The following is a 27,729-nucleotide window of genomic DNA, read 5'->3' as shown; positions in this document are numbered from 1 at the left end:
GAGACAAATAGACCCCTCAGCAGCGTGTTGATGTGGCACGCCAAGAAAATGAGACTTTTCAGAGGAACTGCGCTCTAAGCACAGAGAGAGAGAGAGATGAAAAATACTTGAGGCCTAAAACTCTACTCTTTATACCCTGGGCAACTTCTTTTATCCCAGAGGCAAAAACATCTGTCACATATTTTCTCTTAAAACGGTAATAATTTCTTCAAAAGAGCATTATAAGACTTATTAAATAGCTATACAGCATTGCAGAATTGCAAAGTTCTTGTTTTGTCCATACCTACCCCTGCTCCTGAACTGCAAGGAAGGGAATATTACATTTCACCCCCTTATTCAAGATGGAGGTTTCTATAAAACAGCTGGGACCATGCTAGAAGAACCCCACACAAACGTATTTGATCAATCACCACAAATCAATATAGCACACAACCTGGTCAAGTTAGAAAAGTTAGTAGAGTTGTGTCATGGTTTGATGTGGAGGGGGGGGTGGTTCTGGTGGCAGGAGAGGGGTTTTGCTCCCTGCGACCTCCCCGGTTTTGGAACCGGGTTAGGCTTAGTTCCGGCCACCAGATCAGACTGCCATCCCCCTCGGGGTTGAGCCAATAGGGCGCCTCTGCGAATTGCCCTATTTAAGTCAGGACAAAGGGACCGGAAAAGGTGCTTCGCCCAGGATCGAGCAGAGAAGGGAGGAGGGCACTGCCCCCGCTCCCGGCCGGGCAGCTGCCTGCGTCGGGCCGGCGCCGCCCACGGAGAATGGCGGCGGCGGAGCCAGCTGGGGAACTCGGGGGCACCCCACTCCCGGGGTGTCCACTGGGCTGAGTTCACCTGGAGAGGACTGAGATCTGAGAGAAACAGCCGCATCGACAGCAGGTCAGTGAGGATGGAGCAGGAGGAGGTGTGCCGGAGCCGAGTTTCCCCTGCGGCTGATGGTGAGATAGCAGGCGGCCCCCCTGCAACCAGGACGGCCTCGGTGGAGCAGCGACCCACTCGCAGCCCGTGGGGAGAAGATGCCTTGTCGCGGACTGCCTGTGTCTTCTTCCGATGGGTCGCAACCAACCGACTGTTGCGACCACAAGGTATTCTACAATCAGAAGGCTCTTCTAAACTCACTGCTACCTTAATCCAACAGAGAGCTCCAATTCACGCTCTCCCGAGGGCTCCTACCTCTCCAAACTCCAGGAGGGAAATGCCCCACTCCCTTTTGGGAGTGCCCCACCTTTAAACTTCCCATAGGTCACGTGGTCTCCGGCCAACCAACGTGACTCAGCACCTGTCTTGATGAGGCACAGGTGCTTCTCATGTAGCAGCCGGGAAACTTCCCCAACAATGCCTGAGCCCGAGGATGGTCGTGTTGGGGTGCACGGCAAGGCAGAGAGGCATCTGGAGTCTGCGTGACGACCCACGCCGGAGCGAGTGGCTACAGCTCCCTAAGTACCCGAGACTGTGGTAAAGCCCACACCGGAGCAATCTGTGGGGAAGGATTGTTTCCAGTGGGCTGGACTCACGGAGAAGTCTGTGGATTTTTCCTCGTGGGTAGGGGATCCATTGGAGCAGGGGAAAAGGGTGTAAGGACTCCTTCTCCTTTAAGAAAGAAGCAGCAGTAACAGCACGGAATGAACTGACCTGCACTCCCCAGTCCCTGCCCCCTGTGCTGCTGGGGGGAGGAGGTAGAGCCGGGAGGAAAAGGAAAGGGGGGGGGGAAGGTGTCGGTTTTAAGATCTGGTTTTGTTTCTTTCTGTCCTCTCAAGTAATCGGTTTTTGTTTCCCTTTGTCCTTCTAAGTAATCATTAATAAACTGTTTTGCTTTGAGAAAAGCTCTGCCTGTTTTGCCCAGGACCATGGTTGGTGGGTGCTCCCTCTGTTCTTGTCTCAACCCTCAGTCCTTTTGTTTTTTTTTTTCTCTCCTCTCTACTTTACTGGAGAAGGAGAGACTGTGTGAGTTTTAGTTGCTGGATCAGCCTAAAACCACGACAAGTTGGCTGTCTATTAGTAACTTTAACACTACATTACAATAAACAAAATAAAAATTCTTAGGTAGTTTACATTCTACTTTCCAAATTGCCTTGACTTTGCAATGCAACATGACCAGATCAGTCAAAACAAAAACCGCTTTAATACCTTCACTGCTTCACACAGTGGTTTTGATAACTGCATAGATTGAGATATTTTACTACAGAGAAAAAAAAATCCATTAAGCAGTACTATCTCTACTGTGCTTGTTGCAATGCTCATTACAGAAGATATTTTAGATGTCATTGCTTAGGAAGCAGAATATGTGCTTTGATATATCACTTTCTCTCTACAGTCATTAATTGCAATGAAATCAAGATTATACTTTTGGAAACTGCAAGCCGCAAAGCTCATTATTAAGTTTTTCAACACAGCAATCTCTAAAAAGTAAATTAAAATTTCATAACGATAATATTCAGCATTTGCAGTTTAGCCCAATGTATGCATGGACTGTTGGAAGCAAAAAAGTGAATACTGAGGTCCAACACCTGTCACTGAATCACACAGATAATCACAGGTAAGATCAGATATTGCAAAAGAATTAATACATGGAGGTGGTTGCTGGAGGCTAGAAAGTTGGAAAAATGTCTTTAGGCCTGGAGGGGGAACACTCTAGTATCTCTACTTCACATATCTTTCCAGGTGAATCCCTTTAAAATAGCTCAGTAATTACATTTTTCCTGTCCAATGCTGAATTTGCTCAAAGCTCCTCAGAACATGATCCTTCTTGGACTTATGAAACCTTGAAGTGGAAACATGAAATGTGTTGACATTCTACTATGTTTATGCAAGACAGACAGCCCTGCTTTGAACTATGTCTCTTTTCATATGACCTAAATGTTCGTGCAGTTTAAAATACCACAACAGCATTGGCTTGAATCTGTCACAGTTCTGCAAAAAAAATAGTACTTGAATTACATTTTGACACAAGTAAATAAAAAAATCGGACATTTGAATCCTGGGATGGAACTTGCTTGCTTGTCTTGGCACCAGTTAGAAGCTTTATGGCAGCAGACGCAAAAGCATAGCTGGTTACATTTTGAATCTTGGACACTCAGCTTTTTTTATTTTATTTTTTAATTTAGGTCAGCAGAGATCAGAGGTGACAATGACTGGCAGGAGGTGAGAAATCAAAGATGCATCCAACTGTAGCACCTCCCTCAAAGCATTCAGTTCTTTCTCCCCTTCATCCCATTTGGCCTATTTGGTATTTGCATCTACTGTAATAGAAGCAAACATTGTGCTTTTTTTTAGTTTTGTCCTTTGCTGTGCAGAAGTATCACTGATACAGTATGCTGAAAAATCAATAATGCATATGGAACAGATGTGGATTTCATTTGTGAGCTACATAGAAGTGATAGATTTGGGAGGAAAATATTTACATTTTATGCTATGCTGATGTTGTGGCTTAATGTGAGGATTTGACTATTTTTACTTTTTTTTTTTTTTCCCCAACACGGAGCCATCAAATACAACATCAATACACATATACAGCTGTGTATTGTATAAGTGAATATGATAAACATATGTATATACAGATATGTATATTCATAGGGAATGTTATGGTAAAAAAATACTGTAATTGTTTACCAACCCATGTTACCATTAGCACAGATGTTGACTCATACGAAATAGAAAGTCTATACAGCTTCTGATTTTGAAGAAAATGGAGAAACAATGTACATGAAAAAAAGTATGCATAAAATACTTGCTAGAAAGCATAAGAAGTTGCATTTGAAAAAAGATGACAAAAAATAGTATCTTACAGTGGTATTTATACTAGCAAAGCATCCGCTATTTTTTCTGCCATTGCTACTTTAAAACAAAACTAAAAAAGAATCAAAATGAATCAACTCACAAAGCCTTTATAGATGATTTCAAGCTGACAGGTTTGAATATATTAGGTTAACTCTGCATCAGTTTTCATATATCATCCTTTACCTTGGTCCAGTTGAAAATTACACAAGTCATAAATTAGCTTTAAACAAGTTTTGAATCAGCCTGGAACTAGTTTTCAAATTAAAGAGCCGTCAGTATATTACATGGTACTGTCATTTTATTACCCCAATCAATTCTGTGTGGCCCGAGGTAGAAAGAAAATGGATGCTGTCTTCATTTGCAAAGGGTTTATCTCTCACACCAGGCTCTGAAAACATGACTGCAGTAATGAATTGGAAGTCAAAGTTACTAACAAAGACTTCTAACAGTAACAAAGAAGAAATATTTGTTCCCCTTTAGACATACAAAAGGAGGAAAAAAAGCCCTTTCTGAAACATGAAGCCAGCTTCTTAAGGCTGAAAGGCTAAGGGAAGAAATTAGCACATTTTTATTGAAGTGCTAAAGCGCTGGTAGCCTCTCAGAGCATCATTTTTAGCACTGCACAGGAAAAGCCTTTCTGGGTCACAGGGAAGGTGCCTCTCAACCCGGACCACAGGACATCCCCCCATCCGCTGGCCCACCACTCCCACCCTCCTTATTCCCTCTTACACCCCCGGGGCATACTTTGAAAGTATTCACATCATCTTAACCAGAATTTGGTAAAACCTAGGGAAGACGAGATATCCGTAGTTCTCCACAGTTCACAGGTGGCCAAAGTAAATCCCCAGGAGAAACATAGAGTTTATCTCAATCTACTTATATGTGAGAGCAATCACTTCGCCATTCCTAGGATTTTACTCTGCCTTAGTTAATGAGGTAAGAAAATGGGCTTTAAACTTTTAAGTCACACTCCAGAGCTGTAAAATTTCCTTTCCTCTTTCTATTCTGCCTTTGTCTCTCTCCTCAAGCTGATCTTATTTAACATCTGACAATCTCCTCTCTTCCTCTGCCCTCTCCAAAGATCGGAAATTACAAATGCAACCTTTACTGTACACGTGCTAACCTCCCATGCTGCCAGTCACAGAGGCAACGCTGTTGTTATGTCCTTGGCTATTTTTTCCTCTCTCTTGAGAATGGGATGATGACTTCTGTGTTTATACACTGTTAACACAACTGGGTCTCATTCTCAGCTGACTCTGAAACTACCTCGGTTCAGGTAATAAACCTTAACCCAGCTTTAAAACCTCTGCCTTCTTTTAAAGACAGAAACAAAAGCAAAACCTTTTGTAATTCTCTGTTTTCTGAATATAGAAACCACATTATTTAGCCTCAAACTATTTTTTTTTTGTGAACACACTGCAATATGAAGGAACTAAAAGTTACAAGAAGTTTCCAATACCCATCTGTTTCAATTTTTTATCCCTCTATCTTTCATCTAGCTTGCATCTTTAAAATCTACCTATGTTTCCAAGTGCCAAAGGGTGAATTCCCACTTTTACAGTTGTTTTAAAACAAGGATGCTACTACTGCTAATATTTTACTAGAAGTGTTTGAACAAAGTATGAAAGGAAACAGGGTCATGTGTTTTCTCTGGACGCCTTCTTCAAATGGAAAAAAAGGCATTTACATATATTTAAAGCTAGAAAGAGCACTCTCAAAATAATGTTTTTCATGTTTATTCTTCCAACTTTATCACATGCAAATAGAAAGAGCAAACAGGAGAATATTTTAACATTTGAAGGTACTATCATTCACTGACCTCTGGAACCTGAATTAGTTTCCCCTTTCTAGCCCACATACTTACTACGTTTTCATTACTCGGTGTACTAATACTAACTCTCTTCAGACTAAATCCTCCACCTTCCAAAACAAACTCTCCTAGATTATTATATTTCCCTTTTACTTTCTCATCGTTCATTGTTTTCCAGCATTTAAAAGGTATCCTTTCAATAGCTCTTCTGACCCTCAAAGTCTCTGAATTGCATTCAAAATCAACTCTTAAAACATTGTAATTAATAAACACTAGAATATAAAACCTGGAATTAAACTTCAAAATATAGATTCACCACACTAATGTCATCTCATCTATATAATGCAAAGAAATACACCTCTCCTGTCACAGATTAAAGTCATTGATCACAGGTACAGTATGGCTCAAACTATTGGCAAAAAATTCTGTACAAACTTGAACATCTCTTTCAATCACCTGAAATTTTTATAATTTCTTCAATAAAAGGAAAAAGCCAATATCTGTCCTTTTGCAGGATATTAATATACTGGCAAGAGTGCTGTACTATGTCACTATCACTGCATATAAGAGTTTTTCCTTTTTTGTCCACACCACCTTCTTCCTAAATATTGTTTGTTGTTTTTTCTTATTATGAAATAGATTAACAGGATATACTATAGTCTAGAAAGATATTTTTGTCCTAATTTTATATTTTATGGAGTTTAAAAGTTATTTTATGGAGTTCTAAAAGCCCTTTAAGACAATACACACATAATTTATTACTGCTCTATCACGGTATCTCATCTTCCCTGTACCCATTTTGTAGAGCTCTGATCTCTCTGATCTTTCTTTCCCCCCTCTAAAAAAAAAAAAAGATCAAAAGTTGCAAAACAAATTCTCAAACACATCACACATCTATAGCCACAGTAAGTGTGGCACTTACTGTGTTGCTGTACGTACGTTGCATATAACCTGCAATTGTTGATCTCAATATATTTAGAGAATGATACCACCATTTTACACCTAAGATTTAAAACAAGTTTTTCTAAACAACAAATGTACAAAGCCACCTGCTATTACTTGTGGAAGGCAGCGCTGCACCTACAATTGCTCCATTAGTAAGGCTACATTTGGGGTTGCAGTTGTCTGTTTCCTTAAGCAAAGTTTTTATCCTTCAGAAATGATCAGGGGCCGGGCACAGCAATCTATTCACATAGTCTCTCTAAAAGATAAGTTTTACTCCATCTGTATTTCTTTTCAAATCATGTTTAAATTGCCCCATACTTTCCAGGCTCTTAGATTGCTGAGGCAGTGACAACTTGGGAGTAAGGTACAGCAGGAAACCTACCTCCACCTCTCAGGGTCAAGCTGCACATTTGCACAATTTACGGTCAAAGCACTTGGCTTTACTCCACTTCAGCAGCTTGGGAGAAAGCATACCCAAAATTTGCTCACAATACTTGGCTAATGCTTAACTTGAACTAGAAGATTGAGCACTTGAGAAGATCTCTGCTCCAAAAAGCAGCTGCTTTATTCTAACAAAAATAGAATGTAGCTCAGAAAAGGCTTTCTTTCAAGTACACAATCTTCAGATATTATGCATCAGCATGCAGAGTGTGTCTGTCAGATGTTGGAACAAAGCTTTAAATTGTACCATCTAACTTAATTCTCAAGACAAGGTCAGCACATTCATAGGGTTGGGATTTTTTTCCACTTTGAGAAGTCCTTTAAGTAATATTTATGTAGCTCCTTACATCTTCATCAGCACTGATTCTTGCTTTTCAACTCCTTGAAGTCCAGATTTTCCCAACATAATGCAAAACAGAGTGATATTAAATTGTGCGACCACCAAAAGCATCACAGAATCGTCAAAGGCTACTTATCAAATCAAGACTGGTTTTCATATCACCCCACTTCCAGACTTTTCTCCCCAGTAACAACATGAAATAAAAAAGGGATTGCACAGTACATAATTTTTTGCAGTCTAAGTTTATTATTCAAGTTTTATAGCTCCCTAAACATTCCTTACACAGCACCGGCTTATCTGCCTGTGCTTCAGAGGTTTCTATAAAGACTCTAGCCTGCTCTGGGGGAAGGCTTTTGGCGTGCCCTCCACATCCTTCTTTCCACTTCGCCACGGCCCTATTTCTTAATTCACCCCATCCTCCCCTATAAGGATTCCTATGTATTTCTCCAAGTGGAATTTTCTCATTCTTAGGAATGGGTATGTGCTCACATTTGCCCTTCTAAGCCAAGGATGCTTCTTGCAGGCCCATTATTTTTTCCCGTCCTGCATTTCTCTCTCCCTCTCTCTCTCTTCCTAAAAAGTATCATTTATTTTCAAGTGATCAAGCAGAAAAATAAAACATTAACTCAAAGTCATAAAAACATTTTAAAAGAATGAATATATCTACAGGAAATGTTTCTATAAAAGTGTTTCTTATATCTTCCTTTTCAGGTCTCTCTAACATCAGAATGTGCCAAATTAAAAATCTTTTGAACATCCTTTAAGAAGGTCCAAACAAATGTTAAGAACACTATTTCGTGGCTGCCCTGGACCTATTCATTTATGCTAGTCACTAGAGTAATTAAAAAAAAATTTCCATATAACTTTATACTACCAAATAGAGATGCATACTCTTATTAATATAAAGTAGTCAGCTGAAACATAAGGATATTTTATCTGTCAAACTGAGCTACATTGACAATGTAGGGGAATGAACAGCCCAGTTGACACAGTTTAAGGTGTGACATTAATCAGCCATCTTTTGCTGAGCCCACAGGAACTGAAAGGTCACAACTAGGGCCGCTGGTTTAAAGCATCCTCAGAAAGGCCTGGAAATTCCTCATTCTTCCCTAATTAAGAACACTCTAAATGATACATGGAATGATGAGCCTAAATTCACTCGAAATGTCAACTTTATTACCTCATTTTAAGAGGCATGAATATCTTCCCTGCATAGTTTTTTTAAGACTACATCCACCAGATAAAATTAATTTTTACATTTCTCATCTGTAGTAGAAAACACACATAAAGTCCCCTACTCTTAAATATAGTTGCTTAATAACATTGCAGACCAGATTCTTTCAGTTAAAAGTACATGCATTCAGTGCTTATACAAACATACCAATGATAAAGTTTAACACCCCAGCCGTATATACCCGTGTATTAGTTTTTAGGGTTTTGACCTTGAGACTACTGACGTGTGAATTTCACAAATTCTCTTATCAAAATAATAATGAAAGAACTTTTGTAGTCAATGAAACTAAACCACAAATGAACCTTTGATACAGGAAACGTAAGTGGTTTCAACAGTCACTTCATACCGGTAACTATTGTGGTGCGATGGGAACAATTCTGTAGAGCAAAAGAATCGGTGTTGAGGATCACGCAGATGTGCTATACACGTTTCAAAGATACGACTAGTTTGGTCACAGAGATGTCATGCCCGTTAGCAGACAGAATACATGCTCAGCTTTAGTGCCCCTTGTCAGGAATCCGGCTCGCACACTTTTGAGACCACTCTGTAATGGGAACCAAAGCACAGCAATTGGTAGCAACTGGGTGATTCCTTTCAAAAATGCATTCCCCAACTTAACCTAAATGCTAAGACAAATACACACTAAGATACCTGGGGTTAAGATCCATGAAAACGAGCATACCGGAATGTAGAACCATTTAAACTAACCAATAGAAAACGTTCAAAATAACAGGGTATTTTAAATACCAGCTTTATTCAGAATTCAGTAGTGCTACCCTGGATTATCAACAGTTCCCATCCTCCTACTGAGACTCACTACACTGAAAGCGTTCTGGGATCTAACAGCTCCCCCTCCCCTTTCTTCTTTTTCAAATTAAAAAAAAATATAAAAAGAGAGAGATAATACACACTCTATGCCTTACTTTTAAATGATGGTTTGACTGCTGCCCTAAATGTGAACACATTCAGTCATCATAGGGAAGATCCTGGTTCAATTCCCTCTTCTCAAGAGGGTTCAAAATCACATTTCCCAAGGGATCACTTCAGCCATTTTACTATTCTTTAGCTGAAGTGGGTCGCTTTGAATGGAAGAACAAGTCACTGGGTAAAATGATTCATTGTGTATTAACCAGGGTACCTGAGAAAGGATACAATTCTCTTCTGAATATTTTACTATTTGATAGCAAGGAGCTTTTCAGTCTCTGTTTATGGTGTACCCAGAAAGCACATAAATAACAATAGATCTATAAGTCATTCCAGCGAAAGAATTAGTAATAGATTAATAAATCAAATCTCCCAAATCTCAAACCGTTTGTATTTTCTCAGTTACCTTTTAAACGTAAAATTGTTGAAGCTAGCCTTACATGAACACAGACATCTTATAATAACCTTAAAAAAGTTCCTTATTGCTAGCAATTAAAATAAAAGTATTTAGAATATCATTTTGCTCTGAAGTTCCTCTGCATTCTGCAATACTTTCAACCTATAACAACCAGTGGAGATACTAGGCACTAGAAGAAAATGGTAGGACAAACTACATATTCATGTAATATGCAGTACACTTACAAATATTAGTATCTGATATGTACCCTTATTTATTGGACAAGACGGGTTACACATTTAACATTCATTATGTCAACGATGGTATCAATCTGCTGATGCCCTTCTATTTCCAAAAATAAATATGTGATGCGATTAACCCACTCTAAGTACACTTGTGTGTACCTTCCATAAATACTGGGTTATCTTGCTGTTTCCTTTTTGACACTTCTTTTCCTTGGCTGTTTATACCACATCTAAAAGGATATCACCTGCCCTTCAGTCTTCATGAGATTAGTAGCTAGAAGAAATCTTGATATCTACAGATTCCAAGGCTTTCCACATATGAAATCTTGTGGTACTGTTTGATGCAGCTGAAATACACTTAAGACACTTTTTGAACATTCCCAAATGTGTTTCAAACCACCGAACCAGATAATAAATTTTAACCATTACCAAAGACACATTTACTAAGAAATCTAAGATAAACTTAATTGCTATCAGAATTGAACAATGCATTATACATTTTAAAGGTTTTATAAAAATCTTTTCAAAAGTCATCTTAAAATTCCTCAATTTATGCTTTTTTTTTTTGGTAGACCTGATTGCAATGCTCTTACAGTTATATTCCCACACAAGCTATTTGCTGAGGCAATTTTAAGAAGAGAGAACTCTTCTGCTACAGAATGCTAAAATCCAAGTGATGAGACACTCCTCTGCACAGAAAGTGGCTGATGCAGCACAAATCAGCAATGCCCAGCTGTCTTCTGCAAAATGTGATTAAATGTGGCTGGCACTAAGAGAATTGGAGAATGGCGACTAAAACTCACTACTACTATCTAATGCAACAACAAAAAGCAAATCTTGACTCTGGTAAAATTCATTACTTGCTTAGCACTTCATAAAATGGCATGTTTTTGGTTTCTTTCCCCTTCTTTCTCTCTCCTATCAGTTCAATATGATTAGATTTTGCCCAGGTGGCATTAAAAATCTGTACTGATGAAGGGCACATTACTTAAAGTGACACGTATAGCGGCATTTCTTTGAAAGATTTTAAAATAAAATCAACCTTGAGAGTAAACATGAGCAGGTAATTAGCCAACTATGACAATGTGCTCAGATCTCATCCAGAGACTAACAATTAAAGATCTCTTTTTTCTCCCATCATGTAGAATATGATTACAGGCGACACGCTAAGATAATTTCCAGGGTAATAAAGTAGAACTAGTGAGGAATTAAGATACATAATTCTTTTTTTACACACCTTCTAGTTCTATGTAAAACGTAAGGCAAGAAATATATTTCTAGGTAAAGAAATTGATCTCAGGAATTTGATAGCGACAGAACACTACTTTACAAAATCAGAGCGGAATGGGATGCCATCACACTCCAGGTACACCTCTGCACCTCTCAGGATTCTCTTCGTTTATGTCACTGCAAAGTACATACCTTTTTGCTACTTTGTGTTGACTCTTCAATTCTTCATGAATATTCAAATTAGAAAAGATTATGCACAATGGATATATTTTTTAATACTGCCCTCCTGGCAGCTTTTATCCTCTAAACCAAGAATTTAATCAAGGCTCAAAAGGTTCAGAATTCAGAAGTCAGTTACAAGCTTTTCATTCACACTTTTTTCAGACGCTTTCAAAATCAACATGCGTTCTACTAATTAGATAAATAATAATCAAAATTTCCAATAGGGTTGTTAATAGAAAGTAGTAATGGTGAATTAAAATTTATTGGTAAATTTGTTTATGGCTCCACTGTGAGCATGAAGCCCCTAATTATCAATACTCAAAAGGCTCATTATTTTGGGAACTCTAGAAGTAGGAAGACAACTGGACTGGTGGAGTAGATCTGAATGTGTATCAGTGGTGTAAGCTATGATGCTTTAGCAGCTACAATTTGGTGGCTTTCACACACTTATATCTTCCTTCTGTGACTTCACTGAAAAAAGAATGCAAAACTGAGAAAACCTGGGTTAAAACTACTATCTCCATGTCTTTTACATTTCAATATAGCATCTTCAATATGTAAAATTCACTGTCACAATGCTGCTCGATATTGTAAATATCTAGAAACTGATTTTCAAAAGCAGGAAAGAGAAAGCCCTCAGTTCTCTAACGGGGTCACATCCCTGCCCTTCCTAGACACTATTCTGCTATCAGCCTTCTCACATCCTTTCGAGAGTACGCATAGCTGCATACCAAAGAGGAGGTATAAAATCTTCCTGTTGCAGGGTACTGCTCAGGGCTGAAAAAGTGCTCTCATTTTTCATTCTCTCACGCTGCGTTAGCATAAAACCAGGTTTAGTGGTTTTACTTCAAACACGATGCTAGCTGCTTTTTGGATTTTTCCCAATCACAGATAGGTCCCAGCAGAGATTCCTTGCCACTCAGCACTACAGTAGCAGGCAATGTAGGCTCTAAACTCATTTTTGTCATGGCTTAGAAAGTCTAAGTCATAATTCAGTAGAAGAGCTATTTCCCAGATAAACCGTAATTGTAAGCAGATTTTGTTATAAGCATAACTTAAAGAAGGTACAGAGTAGCAGTGGCGTTTCTAACAGCTGCCCATGAAGAGATTTCACTCCTTTGGAATTGGTAATAGTTACTAAACTAAACCACACCTAAACTAGAGGCTTAATCATTTAAATATTAGATTGTGTATATTCAGATTACATGCATTAAAAATGTATAATCACTACACTATGTTTGTGTTTTAACTGTTTTTAAGTCTAGTACTTTACTAATTAGGTACCTCCCAAATGTTCCATTGGAAGTCAGATATGGGTGTGCACTTTAACCAAAGTGAAAATTAATTACCACGCTTGTTTCTAATTTTGGCCATCCTTGTTTGTTTTTACTTTAGTAACATTTTTTTAGTCACAAAAAACCTCAACCGTCAAGACAACTTCTGAAAAGGAGGACTGCCTCAGTAATAATTTGATTCATGAGACACTCACAAAGCCTCTTGAAAAAATAATCTGCTTCATTTTAAAGGTAGTATAAGGGGGGGCGGTGTGTATAATGATAACAGAATGAATCACTCTTTTCAGTAGTATTCAAAACATTTCTTCCCCCTGCTTTTGTCATAGAATATTCAGCATTATGGAAGGCAGTAAATGATGCTACTGGTCTCTCATTAAGAAAAAGAACTTACAACAGTGTGCAAAGTTTCAGCTTTGGAAAAAATTCTGCGTTGTTGGGTTGTTTATGAAAAAGACTCATTGAAGTTAAGCAGAAAGTGATTTCTTCAGTTTCCTGGATAAGAAAAAATATGGAGAAGAAGAAAATGAATCTTGGAAAACAAACAATTTTTGGTCCAAGTACCATGAAAATGGGGCTTCTTTGACAAAAATACTCATTTAAAACTGCTGTGCACTTAGTTCAAATCTTAATTTTCTCAGAATATACCACTGGGAAAACGGACTCTTCCAGGTTTATTACAACTGCTGTTTTTTGACAAAGTTTAATGCAAGGAAAAAATGTGTATTTCACTTTGCACTCCTAATTGGTACTTTATTTTTTAAACATTTTAATTAATACTCTTTGATCTAGCCTAATGTTATCCTTCAAAATCAGAAATCTGATTTTTCATTTGGAACAGCAATACCTCATTAAGAAAATGATCCCTGTATTCCAATTTCTCTAAACTTCTGGCTGGTATTAGATGTAATACCATCTGTGTAATCAGTCAAAAAGAGACTTGTTCAGACAAGGTTATGGGAAAGACGGTGCTGTGCTGTATTTTCCATTTTTTACTGTTTTTGATACAGTTAAGCTGCACCTAAGAAGAAGTACAAGCACTAGAAGTCCATGATGAGGATCTGGCAGCCAGTTACATAGAGTATTGGAACTGGTAGAATTGATTTTGATGTAGAGAAGAATAAAAATATTTAAAATAAGCATCTGTTCCAGAAATATTTTACAGTGCTTAACCTTTTTTTTTTTCATTAAAACCTAAGCTTCCCACCTACACTATGGCAATCTTCATCTGCCAACTAAGTGTATCTGATTATTTGGATTAATTTGGGGATTTAATACCAACTAAGTTTATGCTGAGCTTATCTGCTATTCATAAATCAAGTTCCATCTTAAGTTAATTTCAAGGCTGATTATTTTTGGAATATTTTATAGTATAAATTATTCATTACATAGATGTATTATACCTGTTTGCCAGAAAATAACAGAGGCTGTGCCAACTCATTTTTTAAAATATGATACCTGGAGAGCAAATATTAAAACACAGCTGGCAATTTTCAGCCAACTGATAAGAATTACCGCACACTGCAATTTCAGCCCCCCCCCCTTTTTTTTTTTACTATTTTGATAGTTGAATTAATTTCTATGCCAAGGTTTAGTTATTACTGAAGTTCTAAAAGCAGGGCATAAGTGGTGTAAAGACTTGTGTTAAATCTTCACACAGCCTTACAGATTTGGTTAATTTTCTCTTGTTAATGTTAAGAAAATTATTCCTGTGCCAATGTTTGACTGCTCCTCACAAGCTTAGGAAGACAACAATGATTTTAGGATAACCACATATTTCCCAGCTGATACATATAGAAAAATTTGTTGTTTCATGTCACACAAGAAACCAGTCTTAATCTGATTTATGTTGCATTACTCACTTCTCCTCAACTGACTTTAAAATATATGAATACACACAAAAATATTTAACTCTATCGTTGACGACTGTATAATAAAATAGATCTTAATACCCACACCTAGTAAAAGTGAAAACAGATTCTACCTTTACAACTGTGGTCACTGAATTGCACAATACAATTTGTTATTCTGTAAAGCACTTTGAAATACTGCTAACTTAAGGATGAAAAATGTTGCACAAAAATTGAACTTTTTTCCATTATATTATGTTCTGCTTCTATCAGCAAGCAGATTTATTGGCAGTGTTCTTTTATCGTTTTTCAGCTGCAATGCCGTTTGCCATAGTGGCAATGCATTTGCTTGTATGTTGTGCCCTCAAAAGAAGGTGCTCTGATGCAACAGACTCTCTGATGTAAGCTGACTAAATTAGGGTCAGTTTCTTTACAATTGCAGTCATCCTTTCTCAGAATATGCAACTGAAATGAGTTTGAATTAAGGATTCAATTATTGATTGAAGGATTTTTGGTTTATTTTTTGAAAGACATATTTTAAATGTAACTAGTTAAAATCACATTGTGTTGAATGATAAAATATATCATATATAAAACATATTTAAGACATGATTAAGCACGCATGTATACTACCACCATGTGCCAACCTCATATATTATATTCAAATAGGGTTTTCTTGTATACATAAAATGTTGAAGATATTTGCTATATTGAAAATACGTTGTTCCAAACATTTAGTAAATGCTCAGATACAGTCTATCCACGCAACATTGATTCAATCATCTTCTGTGTGTACTCAAGCAAGGAAAATCCCACCTAAACTATAACCCTTGCTAATCTAAAGTAACTGCCTCAGCTCCCTCCTATCGTCAGTGAACAGGAAAATGTCTAAAATAAGGGAGCAGTACCGACATTGTGCAAAACGAAACGAAAGCCAAGACACAGAGAGAGAAAGAATTAAGATTTCTGTTAAATTAGTTACTCAATTTGCAACTGTCCAGACCACATCACTATGGAAACTTAGTACTTTCAAAACACAGCTGACGCCGTCACTCACTGCAGCTCTAAGAATACGGCATTTGTGCACGTAGGGCCAAGGGATCCAAGTTGGGCAACAGCAAACAAGGAGAAAAAATTACTAAACATTCGAAAATTTTAGTTTGCCTAGCACTCACAGAAGCTCTGGGTTGAGACAAAGGTAAAATTCAATTTTCTGGTCACAACTCAACTCCTTCAAACAAAAGGTCAAGCTTCCTTTTTTTGTGTTCCTGAAATCATCGCTTCAGTATTCATGCCTTGCAAAACCTAAAGACAATATCTCTTCCTAACACTTAACCCAAATTAATCCCCTTTAGTGACACCTGACAGCTAAATTGGAGAAGGCAGGCATCCTATAAGAAAAAAATAATATCACAGCATGAAGCAATTAAAGGCTGCAAATTTGTGCATAGCCACAAAAGGACTTAGAGAGCTAAATGCCACTTTAATTTTGATATTTCCTAAATTCTGAGGGCTTGATATGAAGATTTTTTTTGTTTCGTTGTTTATTTTTTAACACACTTGTGCGAAACCACACATCTGTGAGGAAATGCTCCCTGAGTTTGAAAAAAAAGACACAATGAAAAACATTAAATTCCGTAAACTGTAATGAGATTTGTCACCTGCACAGAAATTTCTACACTCCTCATAGGCCTTCTTAACCAACAACTTTACTTCTCATTAGAATAAAATTCCATGGACTACAAGAATTAAATTGAATTGCTCACTTTTTTCTTTTTATCTGAACAAACTAAAAGGTTTGAAATAAATTGTACATTAAAAAAACCTATTTTTAATTTAAAATATTATTCCAGACATTATAGTCAATATTTTAATATTATAGTGTCCAATTACACTTGCTTATTCACTATGTGAAAGTGAGATATACCCAAAAAAATGCTTCCACTTGGCTAATAAGTAAAATCATCTATGATTGCTTTCAAACACCAAAGGTGTACTAAAAAATATTACTTGCTAGGATTGGCGTGTCATGTATTTCTAGTAGAAATGTAGAAAATATTTCCTGAGGGGCTTAGATGGGAATTCTATGCATATATACTGACAATTTATTTCCACTGAAAAAATGCAATACAGTAAAAAGATGAAATAAAAGCAAACTAAACAGAAGTTCAGAGACAAGGCAGCTGATCTTGCAGCACTCAAATAATGACCTGACATGTACACTCTGCAGCATTTTAAAAAATAGATTGTATGTCAAGATGAGCAGAAAGAAACCTAACTAGCACAGTCACTGTAACCACTATGATATATGTTTAAACTGTTGCCTTGGTTCTTTGCAAAATTTTCAAATTGGAGGAGATACTTTAAACAATACTTTTTTAAATGGAAGGCAAGAGAAAAGAATCCACATCTAGTAACAATGAAACCTCATAATGAGACCCTTATCGCGCACAATAAACAAATTCAGGCCACATTTATTCCTACTGAACATTACCACATTTTTATTTATTTTTATTAAATTCAACTAAAATAAGGTTCTATATTCCTTCTAAATATCACCATGTGAAACTACCAGGAAATTTATGATTTAAAGTGCTGTTGGGAATCCTGAAAGTGCACAGTAATCCTTTTGCAGGGTAGATGGATAACGTTCTAGAAATGGAGAGCTTACAGGTTTACTTCAGCTTTCATGTGATGTAACAAAATCTACAATGTTTTTGAGATGAGAGAGCTTGTCAGACCTTAGTAGCGAGCATCACCCATTCCATAAAAGTGACAGCGAGTATTACCAGCAGAGAAGCTGTTGCCCTCATGCCCTACAGCAAAGTCACTGTCTGTCTATTATTTGACAGGCAGGGTAATATGGGAATATGTTACGCTGGTGGAAAAACTGACACAATCGCTGAAGAGTCCTGTGACTACCAAGAGCAAAATGGAAGTAGCATGTCCAACGCTTGCGACACATAATAATTTAAAGCATGTGTTTATTACTGCTAAATTACATCCCTTGTACTGCTGACACCTGCAAGCGCTTAGCAAAATCTGAAAATAAAATCAGTCTTCGTTGTCAGCAGTATGCAACTTTTCCTGAACATCTAAAATTGAAATTCATAATTAGAAATAAAAACTAACTGAACCATTATACGCTATGCATTATAATCTCTCTTGTCTCTGAAATAGTGTAATTTACCTACCAACTGTTTTCAAGGCCCAATACCGCGACAGAAGATATTGTCGGGGAATTTTAAAATGTATACTGCAACAGTGATTTAAATTGGATCAAAACTCATGAACTAAGTTGAAGGAATGAAAACTACACAATAGTCTCTTTGGTCAAAGCTGGAAATTCAATCCCATTTTGCTGCCATAATCCGTACAAGAAACTCCATTGTGACACACCAAAAATTGGTTTTAGAGAGTGACTGAGATTGAAATTGCTGGTAGCTCAGGCTTGCAATTCATCCATAGGTCAGGCGGAGTGCAGCAAACAACGCGACTTTCTCTACAGGTTTTCCTCTTCTGAGCTCTGAGTACACATTTGAGAGACTACCCCTCCACTGGGGGGTACAAAAAGCCTTTATCATATCAGCTCTTCCTGGCTGTGAAAAGCTGTGCAAAATTGTGGATATAAAATACACAATCCTAAAGCCATACTGAATATTGATTTGAAAATGATTAACTACATATACAAAGCCCTAATCCTTTAAATAATATGTTCGTATTAAGGAAGGTCTGTAAGGAGTTTAACTCAACATCACTTTGCTTGAATTTTTTATGCAGTATAGAATATAACAAAAAAAGCTACATAAAAAAATCTTTATAAAACATAGAGCAATATAGCTTTTTCAGATAATTTTCTCTGCACAGCTCTGTGGAAAAGCTATGGGAAAGTGGCTATGTGAAACCACAAGGAGTCCCCATAAGACAATTTTTCAGTATCTTTCATATTTATACCTTTTCACTCATATACATTTCAAATTGTCTGTGCTTGAAAGTGCAAAAGACTTCATTGAGATTTACTAATTAAAAATCTCTATGAATGAAAAAGAAAGTTAAACACAATAACAAGGAGGTTTTTTTAATTTGTAATAATCACTAAGATAACACAAAATATATCATCATTCTAACGATAAACTTTGTTTACTCTTCAGAACATTGTATTTTTCAACATGTACCTTAAAACTAACACATGCCCTGTGCTAAGTGAAGTCAATCATACTTAATTTACATGATAAAGTATTCTAAAAATTTTATCTGGTACACAGTGTGCTAATCTCCTGGAAAACACATTTAGAAATCACAAATCCTGGGGTTTTTTTTGTTTACTCAGAAGAAGCCAACAAAATAGGAGACGGAAGATTTTAACTAATGTTATCAAGAACCCCATTTAGTTTAAGCAGGTGACAGAAATTCAATAACAATTTTAATTCACTCCTGGAATGTCCGTTGCACGTAAGTGGTATCCAAGAAAGATTGCTTGATGTCCAAACTGTAGTGGACAGCTAATTTCCGATGTCTGTCTTCATACCTCCTTACAGAAGAACAATTTGATTAACCCCCTGGGGTGAAACTGAACACCATATTTTTCCAGCTGGAAAGGGACATTAAGTCAAAAAATTATACCTCTCTCTGAACATTTTGTATCTTCCATTTTTAAAAGTAACATCATGAAAGACTTCAAGTATCCAAGTACACTAACAGGTAACTTAAGACGGCATCTCTGCATAGTTGTGTCCCCATGTATCCAAATGCTGAGTCACTTCCCTACTAGTTAAAAAATTCTGTGAAATACAAAGAAAGTGGCTGAATAGCCTGTAAAATTTTAAAGACTTTTAGAATGCTCTTTTATTTTAACATACATTTATAAATCCAATTTTGAAAATCAACTGGAAAGCATCTCGTCAGAGGTTATGGTGATGATATAAAAGAATGCCAGTACTAAAGAAGTTTCTGTGCAAAGAAAGAATCAAAATCTTTATTTTCCAAAAAGTCAGTACTACAGAAGCATACTATTACTGTCAATATTATTAGAGTTAATCCATGTCAAAAATTTAGTTCTAGTTTTAAAATGTTGTATTTAATCAAGGCATAACAATCAATATAATGTATTAACAACCTTCACACAATTTTCCAATGAAAAAAACAGGTTTAGTAATTCAAATCACATTCATTTACTTAGAAAAACATGTATTTTCTACCTCTGTCCTTAGAGTATTCTGAAATACTTCCACTTGTCAATGTTACTGATTCTGATATAATATCCATACTCCTTTCTCAGAGAGAGTATAATGTGGAAAGAAAACATTGAACTGGGATAATAAAATTCTCTTTACTAAGAAACTTCCATTTTGCATACATTCTGTTTTTTACCCATTTTACAGGGAATCTGAGATCACTGTTTTATGACCTTCTACTGTTTTTCAGAGCAGACTGTAGAGTGCTTCAACAAAAACTTGAGACGCTAAGTAGGACTGCTAAAACCAGAATACTTCAACTATTTCATGGGATGCATTAACTTACTTTGGAGGATGTAGAGTCACATTCCTGACAAATCCATCCATAGCCAGTCTGTTTAGGAGACTTTTTCAAGGGTGGGTCTAGACAGCCAAAATGGTAGCAAAGCCTGCATTCATCACACCTGCAACAGAAAAAAAAAAAAAAAAAAAAAAAAAATATATAAATGGCACTACTACACTATTTTACATGGCACTACCCTACAAGTCTCAGGACAAGATTTCCTGATCCATTATCATGATACAGAAGAGTCATTTTTCTATAAGGGGTATTTTCAAACAGAAACACTTCAAGTAGGTTCTGCCTATTTTGGAATATTCTGATGCAGACACTCATACATCACCTTTGTCATCATCTTATATACATGACACTATTTAAGAGACTTGTAAATTAAAGAAAACAATGTATATCCAGCTCAATTTTTTAGGTATTTCAATGCAATTCAATGTCATTTATTTTCAGAAATTTGTGGGGTATTTCAGACAGTGTCAATATTGATTTTTCATAGTTTTAAGACATAATTTTACACATCTACTTTTTCAGGGCAAACTGAAATATTTTCTCACATATTCAACAATTCAAGTATAATTTACAGGTACGAGTTATATGTTTTACACTAGGACTATGTGGTTGATAAATAAATGCACAAAACTTTTTCTGATTCGCTTTGAATTTTCTGGAAAGGGACTTTAAAAGGATTTCACTGTGATCTTTCACTTATAAAACTGCCCTATGTACGCACAACAATTTTACATTCATTTTTAGAAACCTTTCATTAGTGTTTTGTACCACATATGGTTCACATAAAAAGCTCAAAACATACAGCACAGCTATTGTTCACCTATTCTTAATGTCATCGTTGAAGAAATGCTACAGTATAACAAGTGCTTCATGAAAAGATTTTTAAATTAGTACAACATGCTCAAAATGAGAAATAATTTTAAAAGCAAATAATAGATTTTCATATATCCTACTGAAATTCACTTTATTTGTATATCCCCTTTTATTCTTTTGTATAAAAAAGAAAGCTTTTTTCTAATTTACTTTGCAATATTCTCTGCACTAAACGCCTTTAAACTCTGAATTAAAGCCAATATGAATGATTCAAAACCAGCAACTAGAGTAAATGTCTAAAAATCAAATTTTCTAAGAAATCCCCTACACTTTCTTTCTCTGCTTCCCTGGTCACTCATTTTCTCCTCTACAAAACATGCAAACACAAAAATCTCCAAAAATTGCAATAATAGCATGGCAAAGGCATCATCAGATCAAAGACAGAAGGATACCATTTATCAACAGAACGCACAGTGCACCTGAGAGAGGATTCGACTAACAGAACATACTGCTGTATTAACAGGAGCAAATGTTCATGTGACTCTTCTGCAAGAATTAGTCTCCAAGTAAAAAGAAGTAACCGTTTTCTGATTATGATTGCTTAACCTAAGTAAATACTTTTGCCCTTGCTGTCAAGACTGTGCTTGCTAGGGAAGCCCTCTGGTTTTAGCAGTTACAGGTAGGACATGAGCACTGGTAAGGGTATTGCACGTACTATCTTCCACTAAGTGGAAATTAAAAGCAATAATCTACCCATCCACAGTATGTAACACTGGGCTGACATGGTTTTGGTATTTTTAAAAACTGGGATATACTATATTACAATCTATATCCTTCGGATTATTTATTAATAACTTGATCTAATTTCAGGACTAAGAAAACACTTAAAAAGGAAGCCATTCTCATTTTTTAAAAGACTTCTAGAAGAGTTCTAATGCAGTAATACATTACAATCAGGAATATACGCAGTTTTATTTCTTGTGAAAGGCATATTAAAATAATAAAAAGGTTGAGAGTGGGAGATGAGATAGGTTACACTCCTACCTCCCAAAAGTGTATCTGACCTTCAGCAAAAGATTAAGCCTCCTTTGAGCCTCAATGTTCTCATCTGTAAAGGAATATATTTTTACTAACCTATTTCTGTATCTAGAATCTTATTCACGTAACTGCTTGCATTGGAGCAGTGCTTATCAGAACTCCCTTCTTGTAAGCTGTTTGGGATCCTTTAAGTAACACAAAATAAAGCATCGCACCATTTCTGACTGATTTAGTGTATTTTCAGAGCTTAATCCTAAAATCTACATCTGACTTCAAACTGTATTAATTTAGATATTTTTTTTCCTGAAGTGATTGTCTATAAACACAAGTGTTTACATATTCAAAAGAAAATGTTTCCTCTTTAAAGTTATGCTTTGCCATCTCTTCTTACATCTTTTCCATTTTGTATCTAGAATGTGGTATTTCCCGACGGCGCCTTCAGCCACATTTCAGAAGCACGCTGAGGGAGTTAGCAAGGCTGCGTTGAAATAACCAGAATGTTACAAAATTAAATACAGATCTGGAGGTGCCATTCTAAAGCTGAACGTTTTTAATATTCATTGTCATTAATTTTTATCACTTCAAAGCTGTTTAGTTTGGCAGAAGAAAAATTGCATTTTCCTAGAATGAGTTAAAAATATCTACATGAAAGTTTTCAGATACTAATAGCTTCTATCTGCATCTGGACAGCTGAGAAAATGCAAATAACAAAAGCATATTTTCACATATCAAAACACAAACTGCTGAATGGTGATTAAAATGCAACTATACCAGGTATTTTTAAACACTTCTTTCATACTGCTTTTTATTGGAATACAAATGCTGTATTGTGGAACATAAATTCACTGATCCTGAAGTTCCCAGAGCACGATGCTGGGAAAATGGATGAATACACACTGTACCTTGTTTAAGATGATGCCCTAGCTGTCTGGCAACTCCCTTGTCTGCTGAGACTGACTTGGGACAAAAGGTGAAGTTTACAGACACCACAGTACAGAAAGTGGAATTGGCATTCTTAATTCCTAATTCCAAAAGAAAACCTTACACCTAGGTTAAAATGGCACGAGTAAAATGAGATTAAGCCCTCAAGCGTATACTATTACTTGTGTTCTTTTGTCTAGCAACGTAAAATGATAGAAAATCCACTGCAAAATTCAGAAAATAAGAAAGTGACACAAAATAAGGAATACTTTCAACTTAATTAGAGAATGAAATTGTTGGGTCACAAAAGGTGTCATGCTGTCCAGTCTCACAGCCTTTCAGTAAACGCAGTCACAGATCAATCACAGTGAGGACATCTACAGAGCAAAGGAGCCACACGGCACTGTCATTTACAAATATCATCCACTTCCATCCTGAAGATGGCTTAACAGTGCAACTTAAACTATTGGGCTGAGGGTGGGGGGGGAAGGAAAGAAATCATTCCCTCCATTTTAAAGGTTCAGTTAAAATTTTTTACCCTTGTGGATTCAAGGTCACAACTTCACAACAGTCCTTAAACTAGCAAATATTTTATCTTGCTATTGTTTGTGGATAACTTTTTTTGTGCTGAAGTACATGATTTACAAATGCAATTAAGTGCACAGCCATCTTCAGCGGTCTGGCTAGCAGCTGTACCGAAAACTTTGTGAAAATAAAAACAGAGCTCCACACAAAGACAAGCTAACCTAACCTCCCAAATTACCTCTAACTGACAGGTAATCGCTTAATATCACTGTTTTAACAAGCCTGAAATTACTTTATGCATCAAAATTAGAAATCACTGTGTTCCTCATTCTAGTAATTAATGAGGATAGATATATGCCCACTACACACCGAGAAAATGGGATGTGAATAAAGGCAATTCTGAAGGAGTTAGGTTAATAAATGAAAAAATAATAAAAGAAAACATTTTTCACTTATGAAAGTATAGAATGCAGGTCAGCTACATCTTCACAGCAAGAAAGCTTGATTAGGCATTTCCATACCTGAAATACATCTGCTTTGTTCTTTAATAAAGTGATCTCCATCTGCTCATGCCCTTGGATTGTTTTTATTAGTTTTTTAGCAGTACAGCTGGCTGTGCTCATGCCCTACATAACTCTGCATTTTCCTGTTCATAATTAACTAATTATGCTCTAATCAATAGTGTAGATACTGATTTTACAATGTAAATGAGATAAATGAGATAATGGCTGGGGTCAATCTCATTTTATTTACAAAGCCCAGCACACACATCCAATTTCATTACATGGCATCTACCTGCACAGGAGGGAGTCTTATCAGTTGGCCTGCAGAAGTCTTCCTGCGAGCACTGGGGAAAAAGACCTGTGCTTTACGGAGGAACAGTGAATGCAAAACCTGCCCATCACCGGCACGTTTGTAAGTCACTGGTTAATATCATCAAAAACCACAAAGAGCTGATTCAGCCAGAGTGAAGAAACCTATTTTGCATTCACAAGACAGCATCAGCCATCTATAGCTGTAAAAGTAATTACCTACATGTCCCTGAAACACAACATTAATAAGGTAATCTTTAAATACAACTTTCCAAATATGCTTCAGAGACTACAGAAAATCTCTTACGTACACACCATCGCACATTGTCTGCAGCGTCATACCAAAAGGTACGACACTGAACAAAACACAAAATCACAAAATATATACACTGCTCCCTATTCATCACAACAGCTTAGAAAGATGTATTTTAATGGAAAAAAAAGATAGAAAACTTTGATACATATTGACAAATCATCATCACCATTAAAATTAGAGAACTTGTCATATAAGCCTTACTCTGGAAAATCCAGAATTAATCAGAACAAAGTTAGAAGTAATCTAATTTTTAAATTGGAGAACTGCAGTGGGCGGGGTGTGCATTCACTCACCCATTAGCTGGGGGGATGTAATATGTAACGCAACGGGTACTCTAGCACCTGTGTGGACATAAATATTGATATGCATCTTTCTTTGTTGGCTTGCTCTGGATCCTGTTTCTGACTAAAGGCTTTTAACACCTGAGGAACAGATGTTTCTTCTCAGGCACTGATCTCTCTCCCCTTTAATCCCTCAGTGTGCAACTGCTGGGCCCCTGAAACTGCAAACAGCTGGAGATATGCATGAGGGTTCATTTTAAATTGCAGCACATTCTGGGATTCAGCTGTTAAAACCAGTTGTGACAGTTTAAGGCACCATCATAATTTTGTTTCTTGTTAGTGGCTGTATGATAGATCTAACGGAAAGGAGCATGTAAGCATTCCCAAAAACACAGAGTAAGCTGATGTAGCTCAAGTGAATTCAAACCGTAGAACCAAGATGACCAACTTTGGACTGGCACAGGCGAGGAGTGCTCCTGGGACACCTTAACTGGAACCAGACCATGGAAGTGATAAATTCTGGGTGACAGAAATGAATACTATGGGATGGGATGTATCAGCAACACTTACATGTAATGTCAATGCAGGCACTTTCCTGTGCCCTTATTTAAAGAATAAAATTAAGTAAAGATCTAATGATGAAATAACTGTATAATCATATTTTACTACACTTTTATTAATACTGTCCAAAGAGTACATTTATTCTACTTGCTGAGGGAGGAGCTCAAAACAATAGTACTTTTTCATTACGGAATATGTAGAAATCATTCCTTTTAGCTTTCTCTTCTGACATCTCTTGAAACAAAGAAAAGATAATTGAAGATAAGTCTTTGTATCTTACCCTGCCATTCTACACCAAAAATCTTCAATTCAGCCTCATGGATTTCAACAGAAATTGCTTTCATTTTGTATGTCATGGGCCAAACACAAAATAAAAGTGACGCAGTGCTGTATTTAGACTCTAATTTAAAACATAAGGTCTAGATCCTCAGCAACTCTTTTGTTTTTAGGCAGAATATTGTCAAAAAAGAAAAACATACGAAGTATAAAAAGGAAAAAGCTGGTTTTCCTCTTCCTGATTTCTACAATTTTTCCCTTCACTGTACGTGGCATAACAACTAAAAATGGATAGTCAAGTAATTTTGCAGTTTTGATCCTACAGAACAGTTTTAAGAAACTATTAGCGCCAGGATAATTTAAAAGTCTTCTCACATAGGCCAGCCAAGCTTTAGATTGACAGATGCCACCACTAAAATCCTTATGTGACTGCACACGCATACAATATTGAGTGTAAACCAGGATACAGCCCAATTATATAGTCTCTTCAAAAACAGGTCCTGGTTATCCTGAAAGGCTGTTTATCTCCAAAATTGCTCAGAATTCAACCACGTATAACTCTAAGAAACTTGATCTAATTTCATAGTTAGATCTAACTTTGCAGTCAGTCCTGCTTTGAGTGGGTGGCTGGAACAAACATCCTCCCGGGGCTCCTTCCAACCTGAATCTTTCTGGATTCTAATATTTTCATAATTTTGATTAAAGTAAATGAAATACTCTTTCTGGGAAGTATAATGCTTATGGTATTGCACAAAGCAATTAAAAGTCACATTCAAATCTTATTCTGCCAAGTACAATGCAAGCACAGAAAAGGAAGTCCCTGACTTCCATAGTTTATAATGTTATATGAGACAGTGCACTGTTATTCTCATCTGTTACGCCTGGAAGAGAGAGATTGCTATTGCAATTTTCAGCTATTGCTGAAAAGTGACAGAATACACCAAACACAGAATGATCATTACATTCTTACTCAAATTTCTGTCCAAACTCAAGGGCATTAATATAATGACTATTTTTTCTCTTTAGTGTACAATAATCCCATGGAAAACCCTCCATTCACTCAGACACTCTACACTGCACTTTTCAGTATCTGCCACGTGAAGTTTTAAAAAAAATCCTGTATTTAGCACTAGTTATAATATATAACAGCATGAATTTCTATGGCTTTGACCTTTAGGAATTTCTACTTTAAAGCAAAAGAGGTAAACAAAACATCCTACCTATAAATTCAAAAGGAAAAAAATATTTTATGTAGCTTCTACTGCCCACTCCCCAGATGTTTACCATCACATAACCTAAACATCAAATACTTGATTAACACAATTTGCCAATTCTATTACAATGAATTGCACCACAAATGAGCAAAAAAACAAATAAGCGTTAATCTGACAAATATTTGTGTACCTAAATTTATTATGCTAAACCCAAAACTGCCACCTCTCCTTCTTGATTTAATTCATGCTTTTAACATTAAAACAAACAAATAAACAATCTCCCAAATCCAAACACCAAACACTGTTTCTTTTTATGGGTAAGGAAGAATCTGAACTATCTATTATGTAACATTCCTATGGAATCTAGATTTTTCTAAATGGTCCGCAGCTCATCTATTTCATGAAACTTAGTTTGCACGTATACAATGAAATATAAGACCACTATGAAGAAACATGTACTATACCTGTATGTGAACAAGAAGCATTCACTTCTCTCTCTCCTATAGTACTTCAAAACTAGAAAACATACAGCTTTGATAAATCATTTTGCAAAATTCATTGTCTCCACATATACAAGGGGAATTATTAATTGATGTAAATACTATGTCAAATGCCTTTGTATTTGTTACTATTATACAGCTACTGAATAGATCTTGTATTTAAAATATTTAAGTTTAAATTAAGTATTCCGTGAAGACAATGCCTCCAAGATACATATTAAGATAATACTATACAA

At 36.4% G+C, this 27,729-nt stretch overlaps 1 protein-coding gene across 1 annotated transcript in view; it reads right to left on the bottom strand.

Annotated features, from left to right (window-relative positions):
• The window catches only part of PHF14 (PHD finger protein 14), a 166,974-nt gene that overhangs the window by 34,638 nt on the left and 104,607 nt on the right, over positions 1-27,729 (bottom strand). Inside the window, exon 17 of the mRNA XM_086614903.1 lies at positions 20,222-20,339. Coding sequence (XP_086471029.1) covers positions 20,222-20,339 — 118 coding nt within the window. The remainder of the gene's footprint in view (positions 1-20,221; positions 20,340-27,729) is intronic.

The sequence above is a fragment of the Tauraco erythrolophus genome, chromosome 7 (genome assembly GCF_009769465.1).
Source record: "Tauraco erythrolophus isolate bTauEry1 chromosome 7, bTauEry1.pri, whole genome shotgun sequence".
Taxonomy (NCBI): domain Eukaryota; kingdom Metazoa; phylum Chordata; class Aves; order Musophagiformes; family Musophagidae; genus Tauraco; species Tauraco erythrolophus.
The sequence above is the reverse complement of the archived record's forward strand: the minus strand, read 5'-3'. Positions and strand labels throughout refer to the sequence as shown.